The sequence below is a fragment of the Sinocyclocheilus rhinocerous genome, unplaced genomic scaffold, assembly GCF_001515625.1.
Source record: "Sinocyclocheilus rhinocerous isolate Xijiao unplaced genomic scaffold, SAMN03320098_v1.1 scaffold241, whole genome shotgun sequence".
NCBI lineage: Eukaryota > Metazoa > Chordata > Actinopteri > Cypriniformes > Cyprinidae > Sinocyclocheilus > Sinocyclocheilus rhinocerous.
This window is the reverse complement of record NW_015659312.1, coordinates 750888-770367: the sequence shown is the minus strand read 5'-3', so window position 1 is coordinate 770367 and position 19480 is coordinate 750888. Positions and strand designations below refer to the sequence as shown.

At 36.8% G+C, this 19480-nt stretch overlaps 3 protein-coding genes across 4 annotated transcripts in view; all 3 read left to right on the top strand.

The window, feature by feature from the left end:
• The window catches only part of LOC107723450 (SHC-transforming protein 1-like), a 20586-nt gene extending 16996 nt beyond the window's left edge, over positions 1-3590 (top strand). The window contains exon 13 of one of the 2 annotated variants that reach the window (XM_016532077.1): positions 1579-3590. The gene's annotated coding sequence lies outside the window, so the exon portion shown is untranslated. The remainder of the gene's footprint in view (positions 1-1578) is intronic. The other variant, XM_016532078.1, reaches the window with a different exon arrangement.
• A 1130-nt stretch (positions 3591-4720) lies between these two features.
• On the top strand, positions 4721-6275 carry LOC107723418 (lens epithelial cell protein LEP503-like). The gene is made up of 2 exons (XM_016532012.1): positions 4721-5129; positions 6041-6275. The coding sequence occupies exon 1, from the start codon at positions 4931-4933 to the stop codon at positions 5120-5122; it is 192 nt and encodes a 63-aa protein (XP_016387498.1). The 5' UTR covers positions 4721-4930; the 3' UTR covers positions 5123-5129; positions 6041-6275.
• A 1523-nt stretch (positions 6276-7798) lies between these two features.
• Positions 7799-18436, top strand: LOC107723507 (trichohyalin-like). The gene is made up of 11 exons (XM_016532170.1): positions 7799-7889; positions 9736-9840; positions 10866-11075; positions 11221-11515; positions 13014-13238; positions 15284-15327; positions 15427-15543; positions 15684-15951; positions 16212-17011; positions 17449-18080; positions 18120-18436. Exons 2-10 carry the CDS (start codon positions 9778-9780, stop codon positions 18028-18030), a joined length of 2604 nt encoding a protein of 867 aa, XP_016387656.1. The 5' UTR covers positions 7799-7889; positions 9736-9777; the 3' UTR covers positions 18031-18080; positions 18120-18436.
• The last annotated feature ends 1044 nt before the right edge of the window (positions 18437-19480 follow it).

The following is a 19480-nucleotide window of genomic DNA, read 5'->3' as shown; positions in this document are numbered from 1 at the left end:
ATTTTGCTCTCAGCTGAGACTGTCATTCTGCAGAGTGAGTCAGCAGTTTTTCTGTCACTGTTCATTGCTCTCTGTTGGACGCTGCCCAAACCTATTACACGGCTCCTTTGAGAGGTGGCTTCTGGATCGCTGGCCTTGCTGACAATAGGGCTCAGAATGGCACCGCTTAAGCTCACTCACCTGAAGGTTAACTCACTTTAACCTCACAGTCGTCCTCTCTTTTCTCTTTCTCCCTTTCAGTGGGTGTTAAGGAGGGAGGCTTGTTTGATGACCCCTCATATGTCAATGTGGATAAACCCCGCCTCCCAGCGGCAGCAGCCAATGGAAATGCTCACAGAGATGCATTTGATATGAGTGAGTAACGAGTGCTTGGCAATTTGGTTGGAAAAATATCTTGATTTCTGATGTATGTCTTGATATTCATGTATTTGCTCTAAAATGGCAAAAAATTGTGATTTTACTTTTTTCCTTAATCAGTGTAAAAATCAGTAAAAATCTACTGAATGATAATAAAAGCAATTACTTTTTTTAAATGTTCATTCATATTCGTTAATATAACAATAGCATACAGTAAAGATCTGTTTAAAATTAATAAAAGCATGATTTGCAGTTATTGACTAGTTTTTTTATTATTTTAAATTATTATAATTTTAAGACTTAAGTTTTTTTTTAGGATTCTTTGATGAAATGAAAAAGTTCAAAAGAAATTTATTGTTTGTAACAATTTTCTTTGTAACAATGCAAGTCTTTACTGTCACTTTGATCAATTTAATGCATCCTTGGTAAGTAAAAATATTAATTTCTTTCAAAAAAAATAAATCTTACCCCAAATCTTTGAAAGGTAGTGAACAGTATATTTTTACTAAAATGTTTTAATACATTTAATACAAATTTTACCAACTCCTAACACTTGATACATATCAATATATTTTCTGTATGGAGAGTCCTTATATATGTTTTGGAGTTGTTTTTCCTGTTTTGAGGAGAATATTTGAGTTTACTGTAGTTCAGTTATAGGTGCAGTTGTAGAATAACTGAGTGTAAATTCTCCAAAGATACACCAATATCGTGCTCTCTGTCTTTCAGAGCCATTTGATGCTGCTTTAGGCGTGTCGGGTACAGTGGCGCCCCCTCTGGCAGAGCAGCTGCAAAACGAGTCCTGGTTCCACGGACCTCTAAGCCGCAGGCAGGCCGAAAGACTCCTGGGAGACTTCCTAGACTTCCTGGTGCGGGAGTCAGGCACCACACCAGGCCAGTACGTCCTCACTGGACAGCAACCTAAACACCCTAAACACCTGCTTCTGGTGGATCCAGAGGGAGTGGTGAGTAATGTGATGAAATATACCACACTCTCAATATTTTGTCCTTGATAAAACATTATATAATTCTATAGCATGTTAATACTTATTCGAATTCTTTTTTTTTCCTTTCATAGGTGCGCACCAAAGACCACCGCTTCGAGAGCGTCAGTCACTTGATTAGCTATCACATGGACAACCGGCTGCCAATCATCTCGGCAGGAAGCGAGGTGTGTCTGCAGGAGCCCGGTATACGCCCAACTTAAAAAAAAAAAAAAAGGCTGATTTTTCTCCACCACACATTTAAGAGAAAAAAAACTGCTCTCTTTCCTACTTTTTTGCCAGACTCTATTAGAGAAAAAAAAAAATTTCCAGTTGGGAGTGTAAGCTAATCATATCTTCACAGAAACATAGAATTTTGTACCGCATCAACCACCGGCCATGAAATTACAAAACGATGCAATCATTCTACTCAAGGACAAATGGACACGTCGCTTGAAATAAGCGAATACAAAAAGCCAAATGATGAGGCGTTTGAAAGAGAAACAGATGCGTAATGGATGTGACATCACTTCCCAAACACGACATCATGTCTTGAATTAAGACTGGGGTGCACCTGTAACCATGGCAACAGGCCCCGCATTCTTATTCGAGAGTTGATGTGAATGTACTAAAATTGCAGAACCTTTGTAGCACTCTAAAGATTCACATCTAGTGCAATGGGTGAAATCCAAAGAGTTTGTTTTCAGAGAGCATTTTGTTGCGGTCGTTTGGAAATCTTGCATTGCCGTGGTGTCAAGACTGTCTGATGAATATGCAAAACTTTAAAGAGAATCCAGAGCTCATTCTCACGATCACCTTCCGCATCTAATGAATCACATCCGTAATTGCCACCGGAATATCTCTCTCCCAGTGTTCCCGCCAGGGGATAACACACAAAAATGCCTCTTAATCTCAACCTCACAATACCCTTTATAGAATTCCGAACATGATCCCCAAGAAAAATTGGGAATTTTGGTCATTTGGGAAGACCCCTGAACATATGTGAACGCTTTAGCAGCACGGATGCTGTGTGGATTTTTCCTTATGCAAATAAGCAGACGCTGTGAGAGACTTAACGCGGCCCATTATGAGATACAACAAACTAGTCTGTGGAAAAAGGGAACGTTCCCTTTCCACATAACATCATATATCAGCTTGGGACAAAAGGAACGAGAGAAAAAGTGCAATCAGTGGACATGGGCGCGTAAGCCTGAATAGGACTGAAGGACTGTAGTTTGAGCTCAGATTATTAAAGCCTTCTTATGATGTCATTTTAACTAAGATTTTATATATTTGTTGCAATGATGTCATCTCGATCAGCTGACGACATCAGGATGGTTTTATTCTGGGAATTGGAGGTTCTATTTTTCTTGTGGACGTTACTTCTGTTCGCATTGACAATCGATCTTCACGTGTATCGAGGTGTCAGCTGCTTCTGTTTGTTCGGAATCTTGAGTTACAAGAGAAAGTGTAAGGAGGCTATGATGTGTGTTATAAAACATGTGCCCTTTTCAAAGATTCACTATAATCACTTTGCATTTGAACAACATATGTTGCAAGGGGACACACCAACCAAGAAGAGGAAAAGCACACCAAATGAATTCTGAACGTGTCTTTGCAGCCACAAGTGCAGTTTCTGTTGAAGCCACAAACAGGAAACCACTTTTTTCATCTTTGTTTGCTCTGATATTGATTGTGCCTTTTTTACCAAACACAGACACATCGATAAAACACAGTCGCCTTTTGTGATTCTATGGGTAATCATGACACTTTCTTTTCTGAAAGAAAAAAAAAAACTTAACAACTGTAAAGATAATCAAATGCAAAAACGGCACAAGTTTAGCGAGGCTCAGTACAGGTCTTGGGAAAGCAGTCTTCATTTTCTTCGGCACGTTAATTCTGCTATGCTATTTTTGCTGTGCTTAGTTTAGTGCTGGTCTGTGGGTTATATAAAAACTTAGTATAGCGTTATGTTGCTTAATTAAACTTACATGTGTGAATAAACACCCTCTTTTATCTGTCATTTAGAAACCGACATTAGATGCCCTGCAAGAGAACGTGTAAATAAGCTTTGCCTATGCTAATAGCTGTCTAAAACCAGTCATTCACTGTGTGGATCTGTGACAAATGAATCCGTTGGGAATTTGCAAACTCGCAGGATTGTACTGGGTGAAAAAACCATAAAGGTGTAAGATTTGACAGGCTCTCCTGAAGACAACGCAATCACATTGTTTTTATCACACAAGTCTATGTAAATGATGAGGATTTGCTTAGTCATATGTACAAAGACCCTTATCTGGATGCTTTATGAATCTGAAATGGGCAAATGTTTTATTTTTAGTCTTTTTAATGGATGTCAATTGTGGATTTTGAGTCAACGGTCAACATTCATTCCACATTATAAATCCAGATATGTATGTGTCCAGCCTTCATGCTTATGTGAATTTTAGCCTGTTGTAATTCAAATGAATGCATTGAATGGGTTTTTTAATCATTTGACGTCAGACTTTTTATGTGCTGATAGCACCGCGGATCTGGTCACTAACTGATAATGGAGTTGAAAGAAAGATTGTTTATGAGTCTGTGTGTGCGTGGATGCATACATACATACATACGATGGGCTGGAATGGTCTGGAATAATCTGGCTTTTACAACTCTGACTCGCCACTGAACTGTTTGCTCATTTTCATATTTCACAGCGGCCTTTTGTTGCATGGAAACACTTCCTGTTGTTGTGGGTAATGGTGACTTTTTTTGTTGTGGTTGGTTGTTTGCTATTTTCTAAGCCAAAGGCTTTTTTTTCTTCTTTGCCTATATAAATGTTGCTGCTTTCTTTTTTTTAAATACATGTTTTTGATTATTTTAATAATTATTTTTATGTTGTTGTTCTTTGGGGAAAACATAAATGTTTACACCTGTATCAAATTATATGTTACATATAAATACATATATCATTCACCTTTCTTGGTGCGTTTCATTTCACCTATTGCTAAGGGGGTCTGAATACTTTCCGTACCCACTGTATATACACATACTATTAATATGTGTATATATACACATACTATTAATAAGCATAAATCTATTGCTCAAGGGGTTCATGGCCCCACATATGTCAAATCTCAGAATCTTACTGCTGTAATTGTTGTTCTTTAAGATTAATCCCACAAATCGTTCATTGTGACACTCGTCACATTATTACAGAAGAAATGACAAGGTCTGTATTTGTTTGTGCACTGTGTGTGAATATTTTGACAGTCATTCAGGACCTTTCACTGCACAGTAGTGGAATTAGAGATGAACAATAGGTAGATGAGAGATGTTGTGAGGCCATTGTGTAATAGGTGAACGGTTTGCTGGCATTTTCCAGAGCTGAATAAAACACATTTTACAGGGGGCGCTGGGTCCGTGTATCCCACAACACGCAGGAGTCAGTTCGCTCCAGTGTTTCATCTGAAGAGACGTTACGGTTGAAGGAAAAAGTGGAGACCCACAACGCGCAGCGGCAAACAAGGACCTGGCCCACTCTCCTCCAGTTCCTCCCTTCGAGTATCGCTCGCGCTCTCCAGTCGACCGTGGAAAGGTGGAGTGAGATGCACCCACAGCGCCCGCTGCCCCAGGCCATGCCCTCCTCACTGGGCCAAAACCTGAGAGATGCAGCTCTGAGGATGGGCCATGGCAAGAAATTGCTGGGAGGGAATGTGGCTTATGGAGTTATCCAGTCACTTAAAGAGTGCCTCTACTTCCTGCTCTGCTGCTGGTGCATCAAAGAGATCCTGGACTAAGAGAAAGGTAAATAAATAAAATTTTACAGGGATGTTTGAGGAAACAAGAGTGCATACATGAGAATATGATTGTGAGCATGTTTAACAAAGTTGCATGTAATGACAGTGTTATTTTAGTATTAGTTACATATTATTTAGTAATATTTTGATTTAGCTTTTATTTGTATATTTTCAGTTTTCTTTTTAATTTTAGTTTAAGTAAATTATACAAAAATTTGAAAATTGTCATCATTTTTCTCACCCTAAAGTCGTTTCAAACCTGTTTGAGTTCCTTGCTTCTGCTGAACACAAAAGAAGATATTTTGAAGAATGTTGGTAACCAAATGGTTTCTGGTCCCCATTGACTTTTTTCCCCCCATAGTGAAGAGCAACTGTTTGGTTACCAATATTCTTTCAAAATATCTTCTCTTATGTTCAACAGAAGAAAAAAACAACAACTTTGGGATGAACTATCTCTTCATGTGCCAAGGCGAAATTTCAAAATTTTTGTTTAAGGTTTTTAAGTTTTTCATCTTATATTTATGTTTTATTTTTTCTCCGCTTCATTTTAGTGACCGAAAACAATTTTTAGTAATTTTAATTTTGATTTTAGTTATCATTAACAAACTAATAAAAAAAGTAAAAAAGATTAATGAGATTTCAACTATAAGATTTTAAAGTTTGAACAATACTTTAAGGTTAATTTGCATCGATTATTTAAACATTTATTGAAACAAAACAAGGGCGCACATTTAGCCCTGATAAGTGTGTGCAATATAGTGATGTTACCATTAGAGGGCGCCCTAGGCAACCGCAAAATAATTCTAGTGACTATATTTTGAAGTCTGAATAATTCTCATATTACTAAATTAGTAGGTTAATCGTCAGATAACATTTAAAACAGTTGTACAGTGATATTTATGATGTTTCCTTTTTCAGAGCCTTTGAGCAGGTGGATGATTGATCACAGATGTGTTGATGCTTTGGCCTGAATCCAGATCTCTTCACACACAGGCATAAACACTCATGCCTCACAAGTCACAACTATTAGCACTCTAAAGCAGCGCATCACATAGGCGTTGTATAAGGCATATAGATCACATCCCTGTCAACATGCTGGTGGTATTCAAACATGTTTTAACTGACACCGTTTGAGAAAATTGTGCAATAAATACATAATAATAAAAAAAAACATTGTGTAATTCTTTTTAAATGGCTAAAAGGTCCCGAGACATTTTAAATGGCTTAAAGGGGTCATATGAAATTTTTCCTTTCTCTTTGGAGTGTTACAAGCTCTTGGTGCATAAAGAAGATCTGTAAAGTTACAAAGACTAAAGTCTCAAATCCAAAGAGATATTCTTTATAAAAGTTAAGAGTCAACCACGCCCTCCTAAAACGGGTATTCGGCCAATCACAATGCACTGGATAGCTGGCCAATCAGAGCACACCTCGCTTTTCAGACCGATGAGCTTTGTAAAAAACACATTTCATTACACCAAATACACAAAATAATGTTATTTTTAGCAACATCATATGACCCCTTTAAAATTTAGGGTACAAACTGTGACCGTAAAATATAGGGCTATTAGTTTCTATGTAAAGACACTATTATTACTAGTAATACCTCAAAGTACTTATGTGAATAAATATGCCATAAATATACTTATTAGAATACATAATAAACATTTTACACAAATGTATACAAAATGGTTTATAATACATGCTGAAAAAGTAGCATAGCAGATGCTATTTATATGCAAATAAATAGCCTATTGTAAACTGAGGCATTACACTAAAGGCCAGTCTAGAGTCACTTATATGTAGTTTCTGAGAAAAAAAAAAAAGTAGGTTATGCTTGCTCATGCAAAACTCTTCACCGCAATGCTAGTGTTTTGGGTGGTTGATATGGCCTTTTATACAGTTGCTAAAGGTCTGGTTTTATGTTACTATGCAGATTGCATTTTCTAAGGGATTGCTTACCGACACAAGTCAAAAAGTGATATAAGCATGACCACAGTGAAACTGGGTCCCTAAATATGGCTCAGGAGTCAGGACACACTTTCAAAAGTGTAGTCTCATTTTATAAATGATAACTATAAAATTATAGTGAGTTTTTTTATGAATTTAAAAAATACAGAACAGTTTAGCAGGTTCTCAAGACACATAAGGAACAACATAAATCCAAATACTACATAAATCCAAATTCTACATAAACATAAACAATTGAAGAGCATCACAAACATAATTTCCTGTTATTAGGAAAACGTTTTATTCATCAGGGCAATTGGAGAGACTCAAAACCATATTTTGTTCCAAACAGCCCTTGAAATTGGTTTTGAATCTATAAAAAAAATCAAATAACATAAAGCACATAATTGATACTAGTCTATATTAAAGTCTTGCTTAGAGGAAAAGTAATAGAACACCCTCTCCATGCTTTATGTAACTAGACTTAAACACCAAGTCTAATACATGCGGATGGAGGTTTGTTGGGATCCTTTTCCCATTTGTTTGAGCACATGCTCCTCATTTTCATGTCACCTGTGTTCGGCAGTCACACAAAAAAAAGTGTGCTTTGAAGGGCGGAAGATAAAGTATGCTGTCATTGGTGGAGAACGCAGTCTGTGGGCGGGACATTGCTAAACTCAAGCGCTGATTGGTGGAAAACTTTAGAGACCGAAGACCTGTCAACAAAACTGCACACTTAAGTTTGCAACTTTGCAAGACAACGAGAGCGTGGCGGAAATTAAAGGGGTATTAAAGGCGGAAGGTGCTTCAGAGTTAACAGGTATGCTTCTCTTTAATACTTTTAGACAATTTTCGTATTTAACCAAACTCAGATCGCCTGTACATGAAACTTGGGGCTTGTTTTTTTCTATATTTCCGGCGTGTGCACGCATGCATGTGTGTATATGTAAAGTGCGACTTCGACATTTGCCTGCGGATTTTATTTTGAACACTCCCATTTTGTCAACTGCATCTGCTTAAGATGTACACAGGCATCCAACATCCGTGTAACATACAAACACACAGAGAACATGCGATGCGTATATGATGCATGGAAGTAATAACTGCCGATATTCGCATGACGTTAAGATGTGTCCTTGTATGGGCATTTTATATTGGAGGAGGTGATGGGAGAGATCTAACTGACAGAGGACCTAATGAAGCTTTTCCTTTACATTTCAAAACGGTCTGGCCTCACCTGGTTTAATAGTTTATTAACACACATTTACCATGGTAATCGTAGTTTCCCCTAAAATACCATATTACAGTTGTTGTTGCTTCTGTAAAATAATCAATCATTTTATTATCGTATATAATATGATCATTTTCGCTAAAAAAAAAAACTTTATAATTGTATTAGCCTACATTAATATGGAAGCATTCCAACCTCATAAAAAGCTTTCAAAAATTTGCAGCTGGAGCTGCTATATTGTCAATATTTGAGGGAGCGTAATAAAGCTAAGCTCTTGTCTGTGTCAATTTAAAATGTCATATAATTAAATAAAATAACTTAAAATAATTAATTTTTTATACTGTATTTATAATTATTTTGTTTAATTTTTTTTATTTTTAAAATATTACATCATTAATACATCAGTATTTTCAGTTTTTGTAACAGAATTATCTCGGATAATACCAGTTCAGTTAGGTGCACTTTGTGCTTCTTTCGGTGTTATTTTTAGCTGTTATCCATTTTCTATATCCTCAACAACTCTCATGGCTCATGGCTACATTCAAAAAAACTCTCATGGGAGCCACATTATTAGCAGACCCAAATTACTGCGAAAGGAAAAAGATCCTTATTAAAGAGTGAAGTGTGTCACAAAGTGGCACGTCGGTGATTAGGCCTCTTTCATTTTTGAAATTCTCATGGAAGATTCACCATTTCGGCTTAACGGGATCCCATTCTTGCTCAATTTATGCCAGATCTATTTAATATTCAGATCTACTTAGTATTCGAAAGATTTAGCACAAATGGAAGAATGTTTGAATAAGGTGCTGTAATTCATTGAAATGGCTGTTCTTCTTTGACCCACTTGGAAAAGTAGCTCACGTCTGTCTTGGTTTTCTGGTAGTGAGCAGTAGGTCCATTGCTTTGTTTTTTTCACTGTTGTCAGTATGTGTAAAACTCCACCATTCTCCTCTTGCATTAATGCCTTTAGTGCTGTTTCACTTGACATCCTTAGTTACACAGTTCTTTGCCAAAATATTTGCCAGCCAGGGAACCGTTGGTGTAACCTATGGGACAACACAAGGATAATACTAATGAAGTGAAAACTCTTTCACTGCAGCTCCAGCTTTTCACTCTCTCCTTTACTCCCGTGTTTTTTTCACTAGTAGAGGCCTGTAGTGGAGATACCGTCCTCATTGAACTCACTCACCACCCTCTCTATTATATAAACTTTGTCCTTTCCATTATGATATGTCTTATGTGTACAGCATATGTGATGTATGCCAACACAGTAGTTCTGTACATGTTCAGGGTCCTTTACATATCCTTTACGTCTCTACATGTTAACATTTTGAACTCATGCAATGAAACTCAACCCACAATACAGATTGGTACTACATTTTGTTGTATTTTTCTATTGATTCGTCACTTAAATGGAACTGATGACTTTCTGAAGTGCTCACGTTTTTCAGTTGCTGGACGGAGCCACTAGGGGGCAATGTCTGAAAACAGCAACAGTGCCAATGGCAACAGCTGGACTCTTCTTACCCCAGAGGTAAAGGTGTGTGTCCGTGTCCGTGTCAGAGGCCAGGATGAAAGTCTCTGCTTTGAAAATGATAATGTTATTGCATACATATTTTTATACAAGCGTCAATGACGGTACGTTCAGGCAATTTATTAAGTGTCAATTTATAAAAATGCAATTCATACATGCAGTGACTTGAATACACATCTTCTGTTTATATAGGTGCAGTATTTATTTACATAATATAACTTATGGAAGCAAAGTATTTATGTAGTATAATCAATAACTCATGATATTTAAAATAATAATAATAGTAATATATACACTCATACAGGGGAACTAACCACACTAAACTCAAAAAAAGTACTATTTTTATTCAATGGAATCTTTTCTTGAAAAAGGTATGAACGTTTTTGAAAATCCATCAATCAGCATTAATTCAAATATAGGCACATTTTTTAAACTAGATGAATACTCACTTTGTCGGATATCAAATCAATGATAACATTATAGAAGAGATGAAGTTTGTTTGACAGAGGCACTTTCCATGTGCAGGTGTCTGGAGTTGAGAATGTTGGTCCGGTTGCTGAAGGTCTTAAGATCGAGGAGCAGCGAACTTCATTTGGACAACTTTAAGATTTTTTTTCTCAGTATTTAGATTTTTTTGCACCCTCAGATTCCAGATTTTCAAATAGTTGTATCTCGGCCAAATATTGTCCTATCCTAACAAACCATACATCAATGGAAAGCTTATTTATGTGGCTTTCGGATGCATATAAATAATTATTACTTGATGTCCTGATATCATACTGAAAAAAGAACAAGGCAAGGTTTGTGTAGTAAAACTAACCACACTAAACTCAAAAAAAGTACTATTTTTATTCAATGGAATCTTTTCTTGAAAAAGGTATGAATGTTTTTGAAAATCCATCAATCAGCATTAATTCAAATATAGGCAAATTTTTTAAACTAGATGAATACTCACTTTGTCGGATATAAAATCAATGATAACATTATAGAAGAGATGAAGTTTGTTTGACAGAGGCACTTTCCATGTGCAGGTGTCTGGAGTTGAGAATGTTGGTCCGGTTGCTGAAGGTCTTAAGATCGAGGAGCAGCTCTCCAAAGCACCTGAGGCCTCACCGGAGGCCCACAGTGACCTAGAGAAGCACTCCTCTGAAGCATCTGCTCACCAGCCGACAGAGACATCCACGCAGTTGCAGTCTGACCCAGCTCTCACCCATGGGTCAGAGCCTCCAGAGCTATCTCAGGTGTCCTTCCTCGAATAAATGCTTCAGATGATCTAAAATCCTTTTGGCCATAACAAAAAAAAATTAAAATTCTGTAATTTCATCATCCTTTTTTCCTGTTCCTTTAATGTAAAATAGTAACTAAATCTAGCAAAATATTAACCAGGTAACGTCTCCAGAGACGAGTGAGGGTCGGGCCCAGCTGAATGCAGCACATGTCAGTGAAGAGCCCAGCTCTGTCAGTGCCACTGCTGAGGACGTCAGCTCCTGGACCCCTGACCATGGGGATCAAGGCCACTCAGAGAGCCCAGTTTCTCCCAGCACTGATGTCGAATCATTCTCTGACTCATACACTCACATAAGTCCTACCTCTGGATCAAGTCCACTTCCTGCTTCAGTTTGTCAGGAAAGAGACTGGTTTAAATCAGACGAGGATTCTCTGAGAAAAACCATAACTGAAGGTGAGAGACTGTACAGCAGAAGTGATAGTGTGACATACTTTTTCCTCAGTGTATTTATAATCTATTTTGTGATTTTAAAGGAGTTTGTTTATGGAGAGACTGTACAGCAGAAGTGATAGTGTGACATACTTTTTCCTCAGTGTATTTATAATCTAGTTTGTTTATAATACTTGTTGTTTGCTTCTTTGTTTTATGTACTGTATATATTTTTAAAGTGGTGGTCAAAACGGAGCATAACTGCTGTTGGCAGGTCTGTTATGGAATAATGATGGACTTGCATGATGACTGGTGGCAGCTTGACAGCTTGATTTCTGTTTATTATTCTTTATTTATATATAAATACAGCGTGTCCGCTCTGATTACATTTCAGATGCATCATTCTCTGTTTTTCGCTCTCTTTCTTAAGATGAACATTTGCTTGTACCTGCATCCTGAAAAATAACTACAGATTGCATTCTGTTTTTATTCCCAATTTTTTTTTTAATGATGTAAGATGGTGTGTCAGTGTTTGTCTTTATTAAATTTGTGCTCTTTTATGTAATCTGAAGAAAGGAATGAGGCTACAGCAAAATCATAGTAAGACTTTGGCCGTGGTACTTTAAGTAGCTTTTGTAGCACATCAGCATACACTACAATTCAAAAGTCAAAAAGTAAAATATTAATGTTTTCTATTTTAATGTAATTTAAATTGTCATTTATTCCTGTGACGGCAAAGCTGAATTTTCAGCAACCATTATGCCAGTCTTCAGTGTCACATGATCCTTCAGAAATCATTCTAATATGCTGATTTCTTATTATTACCATTATGTTGAAAACAGTTTTGGTGCTTAAAATTTTTTGTGAAAACAGTGTTTTTTTTTTTGTTTTTGTTTTTTATAATTTTTTGAACAATAAAAAGTTCAAAAGAACAGCATTGATTTGAAATGGAAATCTTTTGTAACATTATAAATGTCACATTTGATCAATATAATGCATCCTTGCTGAATAAATGTATTAATTCATCTTACTGACCCCAAGCTTTTGGACGGTTTTGTAAATGATAATTTAGCTTGGAAGCGCTTCAGTGTGGCATGTTTTAGTCGTCTTGCTAATGTGCAGTGAGAAGAGTTAATGCTAGATCACTGTAGCTGCAGACCAGACTGATGATGACATGACCATGGAGAGTTCCAGAAATAGAGCCTCAATTCATCAGACAGCCCTAAGCCTACAATCAGAGAACAATGAACGGTTAATAATATGTTCCAGGGCCAAAAAAGGATGTTCATCATGTCCTACTCTTGCAAATAATGTTAGCTATTATACACACACATATGAAGCATCCGTAATAACCCTTTAAACTTTGTAAAAAATAGTAATTTGGCTGCTGTACTAACCAGCTAGAAAAAGATTGCTTTTTTATGTGAAATGCAATTGTTTGGATTGTATATTTGTGTACAGATCATGCTTTTTTTAACCTACTGAATATCCCCCAATAATCATGTGCCCTTTTTCTGTGTAGAGTCTAAAGAAGTGTTGGAAACAGACGGAAAGGAGGGGGATGGTTTACGAAAGAGAAAAATCTCCCACCTGGGCTCTTTGGACAAGACGGAGGCAGAAGATGATGAAGAAGGGGAGGAGGAAGATTTTCAACCACCTCAGAGAGAACAGGAAACAGTCTTTTCCTTGAACAAGTGCATCCTTGCAGCTGTCATTCTTCTAGGGCTAGGAACCATTTTCTTCTCTGGTAAGCATGAGGCCCCTTTTTTCACACTCTTTTTCATTTGAAACAAATCAAATACAGATTCATTAGAAATCAGGTACTTAGCATATTCAAATAATGAAATAATAAATGCATCATTTTAATAATACTTCCTATATACTTATTTAATTACCATATTCAGCACCAAAAAAGTGGGTCTTTTTAAGTTAAAGTCGGATATCATCAATGAAAATGCTTTGAATTTTTTTGGATGTTTCTTTCGGGGGGATTTCTCTTATTTAATATAAAATTTGTCATTACAGATAATATACTGTCAGCATAACCGTTGGAGTGAATTTGTAAGACTTTCCATGTTTAAAATTGAATCCTATTTTTTTCCGTTTGATTTCATAAATGGGATCAAGACAATGCTCTTAGGCTGCCGTTATTAGGTTGTCAGTCACTAGAGATGCCTGCATGAACTACATACTCAGAAATGTGTGATGGAGATTATCACACATTTATGAGGATGGTTATAATCAAGTTTTTTTATAAGACTCCTGGACAAACTGGTATTGAATATGGCGTGTCATAAAAATGGGGCATGTGACCAAAAGTACCTATGCAGTGGCCCATATCAGAGATTGAATTTGAATATGTTCCTGTGTCTGAGACTGAGGTGTATTGTTTCACAGGTATGCTCATGGACCCAGATGGTGGTAGGGAGAGAGAGAGTGTTTGTGTGTCTGTGTGAGTTTGAATGGAGCAATGAGATGCTTTAGATCAAAGTAATTTGCCAGTGAATGGATGCTGCAGTTGAAAACATGCATGCGCTTTTGCATATGTGCTGGATATGAACCACTGGTTCTCAACCTTTTGACTCCTATGCCCCTCATTGTCCACAACAATATTTGAATGGCCTTTCAATTTGTTCATGATTTGCTGGATAAGAATTAAGGATAATGATTTTTTATTTATTTTATTCAAAATTTCTAGCTGATAAAATATTGTAGAACTTGGCAATTCTAGAAAAATGTATATTCATAATATGTATTAAAATGCCCATGGCAGGTATTATTAATTCACATGACTTTCAATGTCTAGAAATCACTTCTTTTTTTTTTTATGTCCAAGAATGTGGAAACAATGGTTCCTTCAGTTGAGACAAAAAAACAAAAAAAAAAAATTTTCGATATGGTTAGTAACATTTTTAAAAGCTTATTTAATGCTTTGTAATAAATGTATTATTTATTAGTATGTTTTATTACATTTTTAATCATTTAAATAATACTTATTAAATACAGTTTTTCTTTTCTGTACTTAAAATGAAATTCACCCAAAAATGAAATTCTGTCGTTTACTCACCCTCAAGTTGTTCCAAACCTGTATGAATTTGTATGAAGATATTTTGAAGAATGTGGGTAACCAAACAGTTTCTGGTCCACATTGACTTCCATAGTTGGAAGAAACAACATGGAAAAAACACTGTGGAAGTCAATGGGGACCAGAAACTGTTTGGTTACTTACATTCATCAAAATATCTTTTGTGTTCAACAGAAGAAAGCAATTCATGAAGGTTTGGAACAACTTGGGGGTGAGTAAATGATGACAGAATCTTCATTTTTGGGGGGAAGTTGAGAGTTGCCGTTATCAGGGCACTGGCTAAATTGTGTTTTCAGCTAAGCCTCATGATGTACAATAACTCATGACAGTTGCATTTGAAATTGTTTGTGCATCGTGCTTAATTTCCTGTGATGTCAAGTAGATGCATAATCACTCTGAATAACGGTGGAAGATTGAAAGACCATATCAGATTAGTGACGAATAATGCATAAATTTAGAAAATGAATCGAAAACATTTTAGATTAATCTACAGATTTAATTCTGAACATTGCATGTTAAATTTAAGCCACTGTTGGAACCGCATGCTTTCTGTGTGATCCCTCAGTCCATAATTACTGAGTGTTATGGCTCCATGTTAGCTTTCTCACCTTCATCACATCGGCCACTGTTGCTTTTTAATGATCGATATGTGATTATGGTCATGTTATGTTGCTTGATTTGCTTGATCTTCTGCGTTTTCCTCTCAGAAGCAGACATGGATGTTAGAGAGTTGAAGGATCCAACAAATCAGGTCAGTTCATTTGCTCTTAATTTTTTGTGTGACTTTACTGACCTAAACTTTATATTTTAGTTCGTATTATATCATCTGTTGATTATTTGTGTGTGATAGGAGTGGCTGAATCCTGTGGTCTCCAAAGACACGCCTGTTGGTCTTCAGCCTCCAGATATTTTAAGCAAACAGGCAAAGGAAGATCAGCAAATATTGGTACTACAGGCACAGCTTCAGGTACAGACATGTGCAGACCTGTGTTAAACGAAGTCCAAATGAAGTGTCAGAGAGAGAGAGTGCAACAAAATTACAAGTAAATAGGCTGGTTCTGCTAGCTGTAGTTCAGTGTTAATTTTTTGCCCTGTTTGTAAACTCAGCAACATCAAGGTGAACTGAAAGAAGCACAGTTTCGGACAGAGGAGGGAGAGAAAGAGCGTGTGAGGAGAGAAGAGCTGGAGAAGGAGTACGAGAGGATAAAAGGAGAACTAGATAGAGTACCTGCTCTTCAGAAGGAGCTAGAGCAAGAGAACGAGAGAATGAAAGAAGAAAGTGCGAGAGCAAAGAAAGAGCTGGAGGCCGTGCCATTACTACAGAGAGAACTGGAGCATCTGAAAGCTAAAGTTTCACAGCTCACACAGAGCACAGGTGCAGTAAACACACATGCACACACACACACACACACTGACAGCAATGATCCATCATTGAAACGCATGTATTCTGTATTTTTTTTTTAATCTAAAATATTCACAGATTAAAGTCCAGTAGCATATGTATCTCTTTAACTGATTTGTTTTAAAATACAAACCTCATGAAAAAATTAAATCATGAAATGGAAATTATTTTTCTTTTCTTTTTTCTGTGCATTAAAAAATTTATTTAGAAAATTGCATCTTATCTTTTTCAAGGAAGAGAAGAATCTCTGCATCCAAATGCAGCCTCTCGGATGCCCTCTGCTGGAGACAGAAGTGATGTACCACCGATTGAAAGACAAGACATGAAGCCCAGGAAGACTCGGGGCAAAAAGAGTGAGGAGAAGGAACAAAGCAAGGAAGACAAAGAATGGAAAAAAAAGAAAAGTGAAAAAAAGGAATATGACAAGGAAAGGAGGGAGAGAGTGACTGAGGGAGAGCATACTAAGGAACCGAAAGAGTGGAAAAAAGATAAAAGCCACCAAGAGGCAGGTAAAGCAGGGAAGAGAAAAGAGTGGAAAAAGGACAACAAACGAGATGATGGTAAAATGGGGAAAGAAAGTAAAGACAAGAAAGATTTTAATGAGTGGGAGGAAAAAAAAGAATTGAAGGAAGATAAAAAGCAGAAGAAAGACAAACATGTAGGACAGGATGAGAAGAGGGGAGACAAAAAGGACTGGAAGGATACTGGGAACAAGAAAGTGAAAGAGGAAAAAGAAAGGAAGCAGAGAGGGGAGCGGAAAGAGAACAAAGACTGGAAAAGTGATAAACAAAGTGGTGGGAATGACCATAAAGAACGGAAAGAGAAAAGGAAGGATGAATGGAAAGGTGAAAAGGAATGGAGAAAGGAAAAGAGTGACGGAAAACACAACGATAAAAAATGGAAAGGAGACAAAGAATTTCCAAAAGAGTATGATGAAAAAGAAATGGAGGAAAAGCATCGGAGAGGGAAACAAAGAGAGTCAAAAGATAGAGAATGGACAAGAGATGGAATAAACGAGGAGAAAAAAAAGAAGGCGTACTACCATAAAAATGAGGGGGAAAATAGTCCCAATGAAAAAGAGAAACAACAAAAGGGGAGACATGGGCACAGACCACCAGACCTCACCTCCTCCCATCACCATTACGACCACGAGAACTACTGGACCAAACAAAGAGAGCGCATTCAGCACTATAACGAGCAGCGGGAGACATGCAGCGGTGTGGCAGACTGCGCTCGAGGCGAGGGACTCTCTCCCGTCGGCCTGCGGGACTTCGAGACCCTTCTCCAGTTCTACCTGAACAAGCTCCAGGATCAGGACCAGACCTCCAGCAAAGAAGAGCTCCGTAAGCTGGTGAAGGAGTTCTTCACGGATGGAAAGAAATGGAGGAAAAGCATCGGAGAGGGAAACAAAGAGAGTCAAAAGATAGAGAATGGACAAGAGATGGAATAAACGAGGAGAAAAAAAAGAAGGCGTACTACCATAAAAATGAGGGGGAAAATAGTCCCAATGAAAAAGAGAAACAACAAAAGGGGAGACATGGGCACAGACCACCAGACCTCACCTCCTCCCATCACCATTACGACCACGAGAACTACTGGACCAAACAAAGAGAGCGCATTCAGCACTATAACGAGCAGCGGGAGACATGCAGCGGTGTGGCAGACTGCGCTCGAGGCGAGGGACTCTCTCCCGTCGGCCTGCGGGACTTCGAGACCCTTCTCCAGTTCTACCTGAACAAGCTCCAGGATCAGGACCAGACCTCCAGCAAAGAAGAGCTCCGTAAGCTGGTGAAGGAGTTCTTCACGGATGGAGTGTTCGCTCATGATCAGATGCCGTTCAGGGAGTTCGTGGAAGATGTGGAAGACATTTTGGAGGACATGGCTGAAGGAGAAGAGAGCGACAGCGAGGGAGAGGAGAGCGAGGAAGACGACGGCGATGAGATGGAAGAATTTGAAAGGGAGGCAATGGAGAAGTTTGCACTTCCAGAAGAAGTGAAGAAGGTTGAGAGGAAGGGAGAGCAGAAAAAAGACAGTGGAAGAGTGAAAGGTTGAAGGTTCCTCATGGTGATTTAGAGGTGATTCCAAAATCTGGAAACAGTCGGGCCTGATTTTCTGCATAATAATATGGTGTGGCATTTTCTTATTCTTATTCAGCTTATTCAATTTGAACAATATGGCTTTGCTTTTTCTTTTCATAGATAAAGTATTACTGTAAAAGCTAAGTGATGGTTTCCTTCTTATAATAGCTGTTTTTGCTCATTTTTCATTCATATTTAAAAATGTTATACGCCATCAAATAAAAACTCATTGAGAGTCGCCTGTTCAGTCATTTAAAGAATTGGGGTTGGATTCATGAAATGTTCTTAAGAATAAAATTCTTAACTTTTATTTTCTTATTTTCTTTTCTAAGAAATGTAAAGAATATTGTGTCTTCGTGGCAAGAATTTAAAAAGAATTATCTTTATTATTATTATTATTTTTTTTTTTTTGTCTTAAGAATTTTCTTTAAGAAAGCTGACAAAGAATTAACATTTTTTTTAAATGTTCAAAATCATTCTAAATGACCTCTTGGACCTTAGACTACACAGATGATTAATAATTTAATTGGACCGTTTTGATATTAAAATATAAGAGTTACAACATTATAATACTAGCTAAATGTAATGCATATTTACTACTACTATATTTTACTACTTATTATAGTCTAGCGTACTTGTCGGTTTCTTGGATGTTTTTTCCAGATAGAAATGCTGTGGGTTATCAATGAAGAAAGGGACAGAAAACCCTCTTAGAGATGACACTTTTTTGCTAATAGACAAAAAAAGTTAATAGATGAATACATTTACTATTAAGATTTACCAAGTATTAAATGAATTGTTGTAATATAAGACAAATTTAACCTCAGTAGGTTAGAATACAATCAGCAAGTCAAATCATTTTGTCATTATTATTTTGTTTATAAATGTTATTCCTAAAAAGGAAATAAATGTGTCCTTAAGATATTTCGTTTTTATTATTATTATTATTATTATTTGAAATAATTTCGCTTAAACTTCTTATTTATCCTCAGAACGTTCTTAATTTTGTTTTCTTAAGATATTCATGAATCTGGCTCCGGGGTACATGCTGACAGAACAGAAGCTGATCTATTGTTATGACACGTCAGATTATGCTTAAGACCTGGCACATCTCGCACAAATGTAATATTTGTGTGGGAATATTCATCAGAAGAATGTAGTTAATTGTAGAGTGTGAGAGTTACAGACTATTACAGTCATTTGTAATGATATTCTTATTTTGTCTTTCTTTTAAAGTAGTCATGTAACTATGTGCATTTTAATATTATGCTTAGCTTATATACTGTACAGATATTGAATAGAATGTTGGGAGTTTTATTAATGTTTATCATTTTTGTTATGCTCTGCTTTTTTTAATTCTTTAAATTATTTTGTTTATCTTTAAGGTTAGGACTCCTGACCCGATGTTTTTGGTTTGTTTGAGA

Excerpts from the sequence above, each read along its gene's own strand:
- LOC107723418 (XM_016532012.1), top strand. The coding sequence starts at position 4,931 with ATGCACCCACAGCGCCCGCTGCCCCAGGCCATGCCCTCCTCACTGGGC.
- LOC107723507 (XM_016532170.1), top strand. The coding sequence starts at position 9,778 with ATGTCTGAAAACAGCAACAGTGCCAATGGCAACAGCTGGACTCTTCTT. Across the intron at positions 11,076-11,220 it reads AGCCTCCAGAGCTATCTCAG|GTAACGTCTCCAGAGACGAG; the intron begins GTGTCCTTCCTC and ends AATATTAACCAG. Across the intron at positions 13,239-15,283 it reads AGGAACCATTTTCTTCTCTG|AAGCAGACATGGATGTTAGA; the intron begins GTAAGCATGAGG and ends TTTTCCTCTCAG.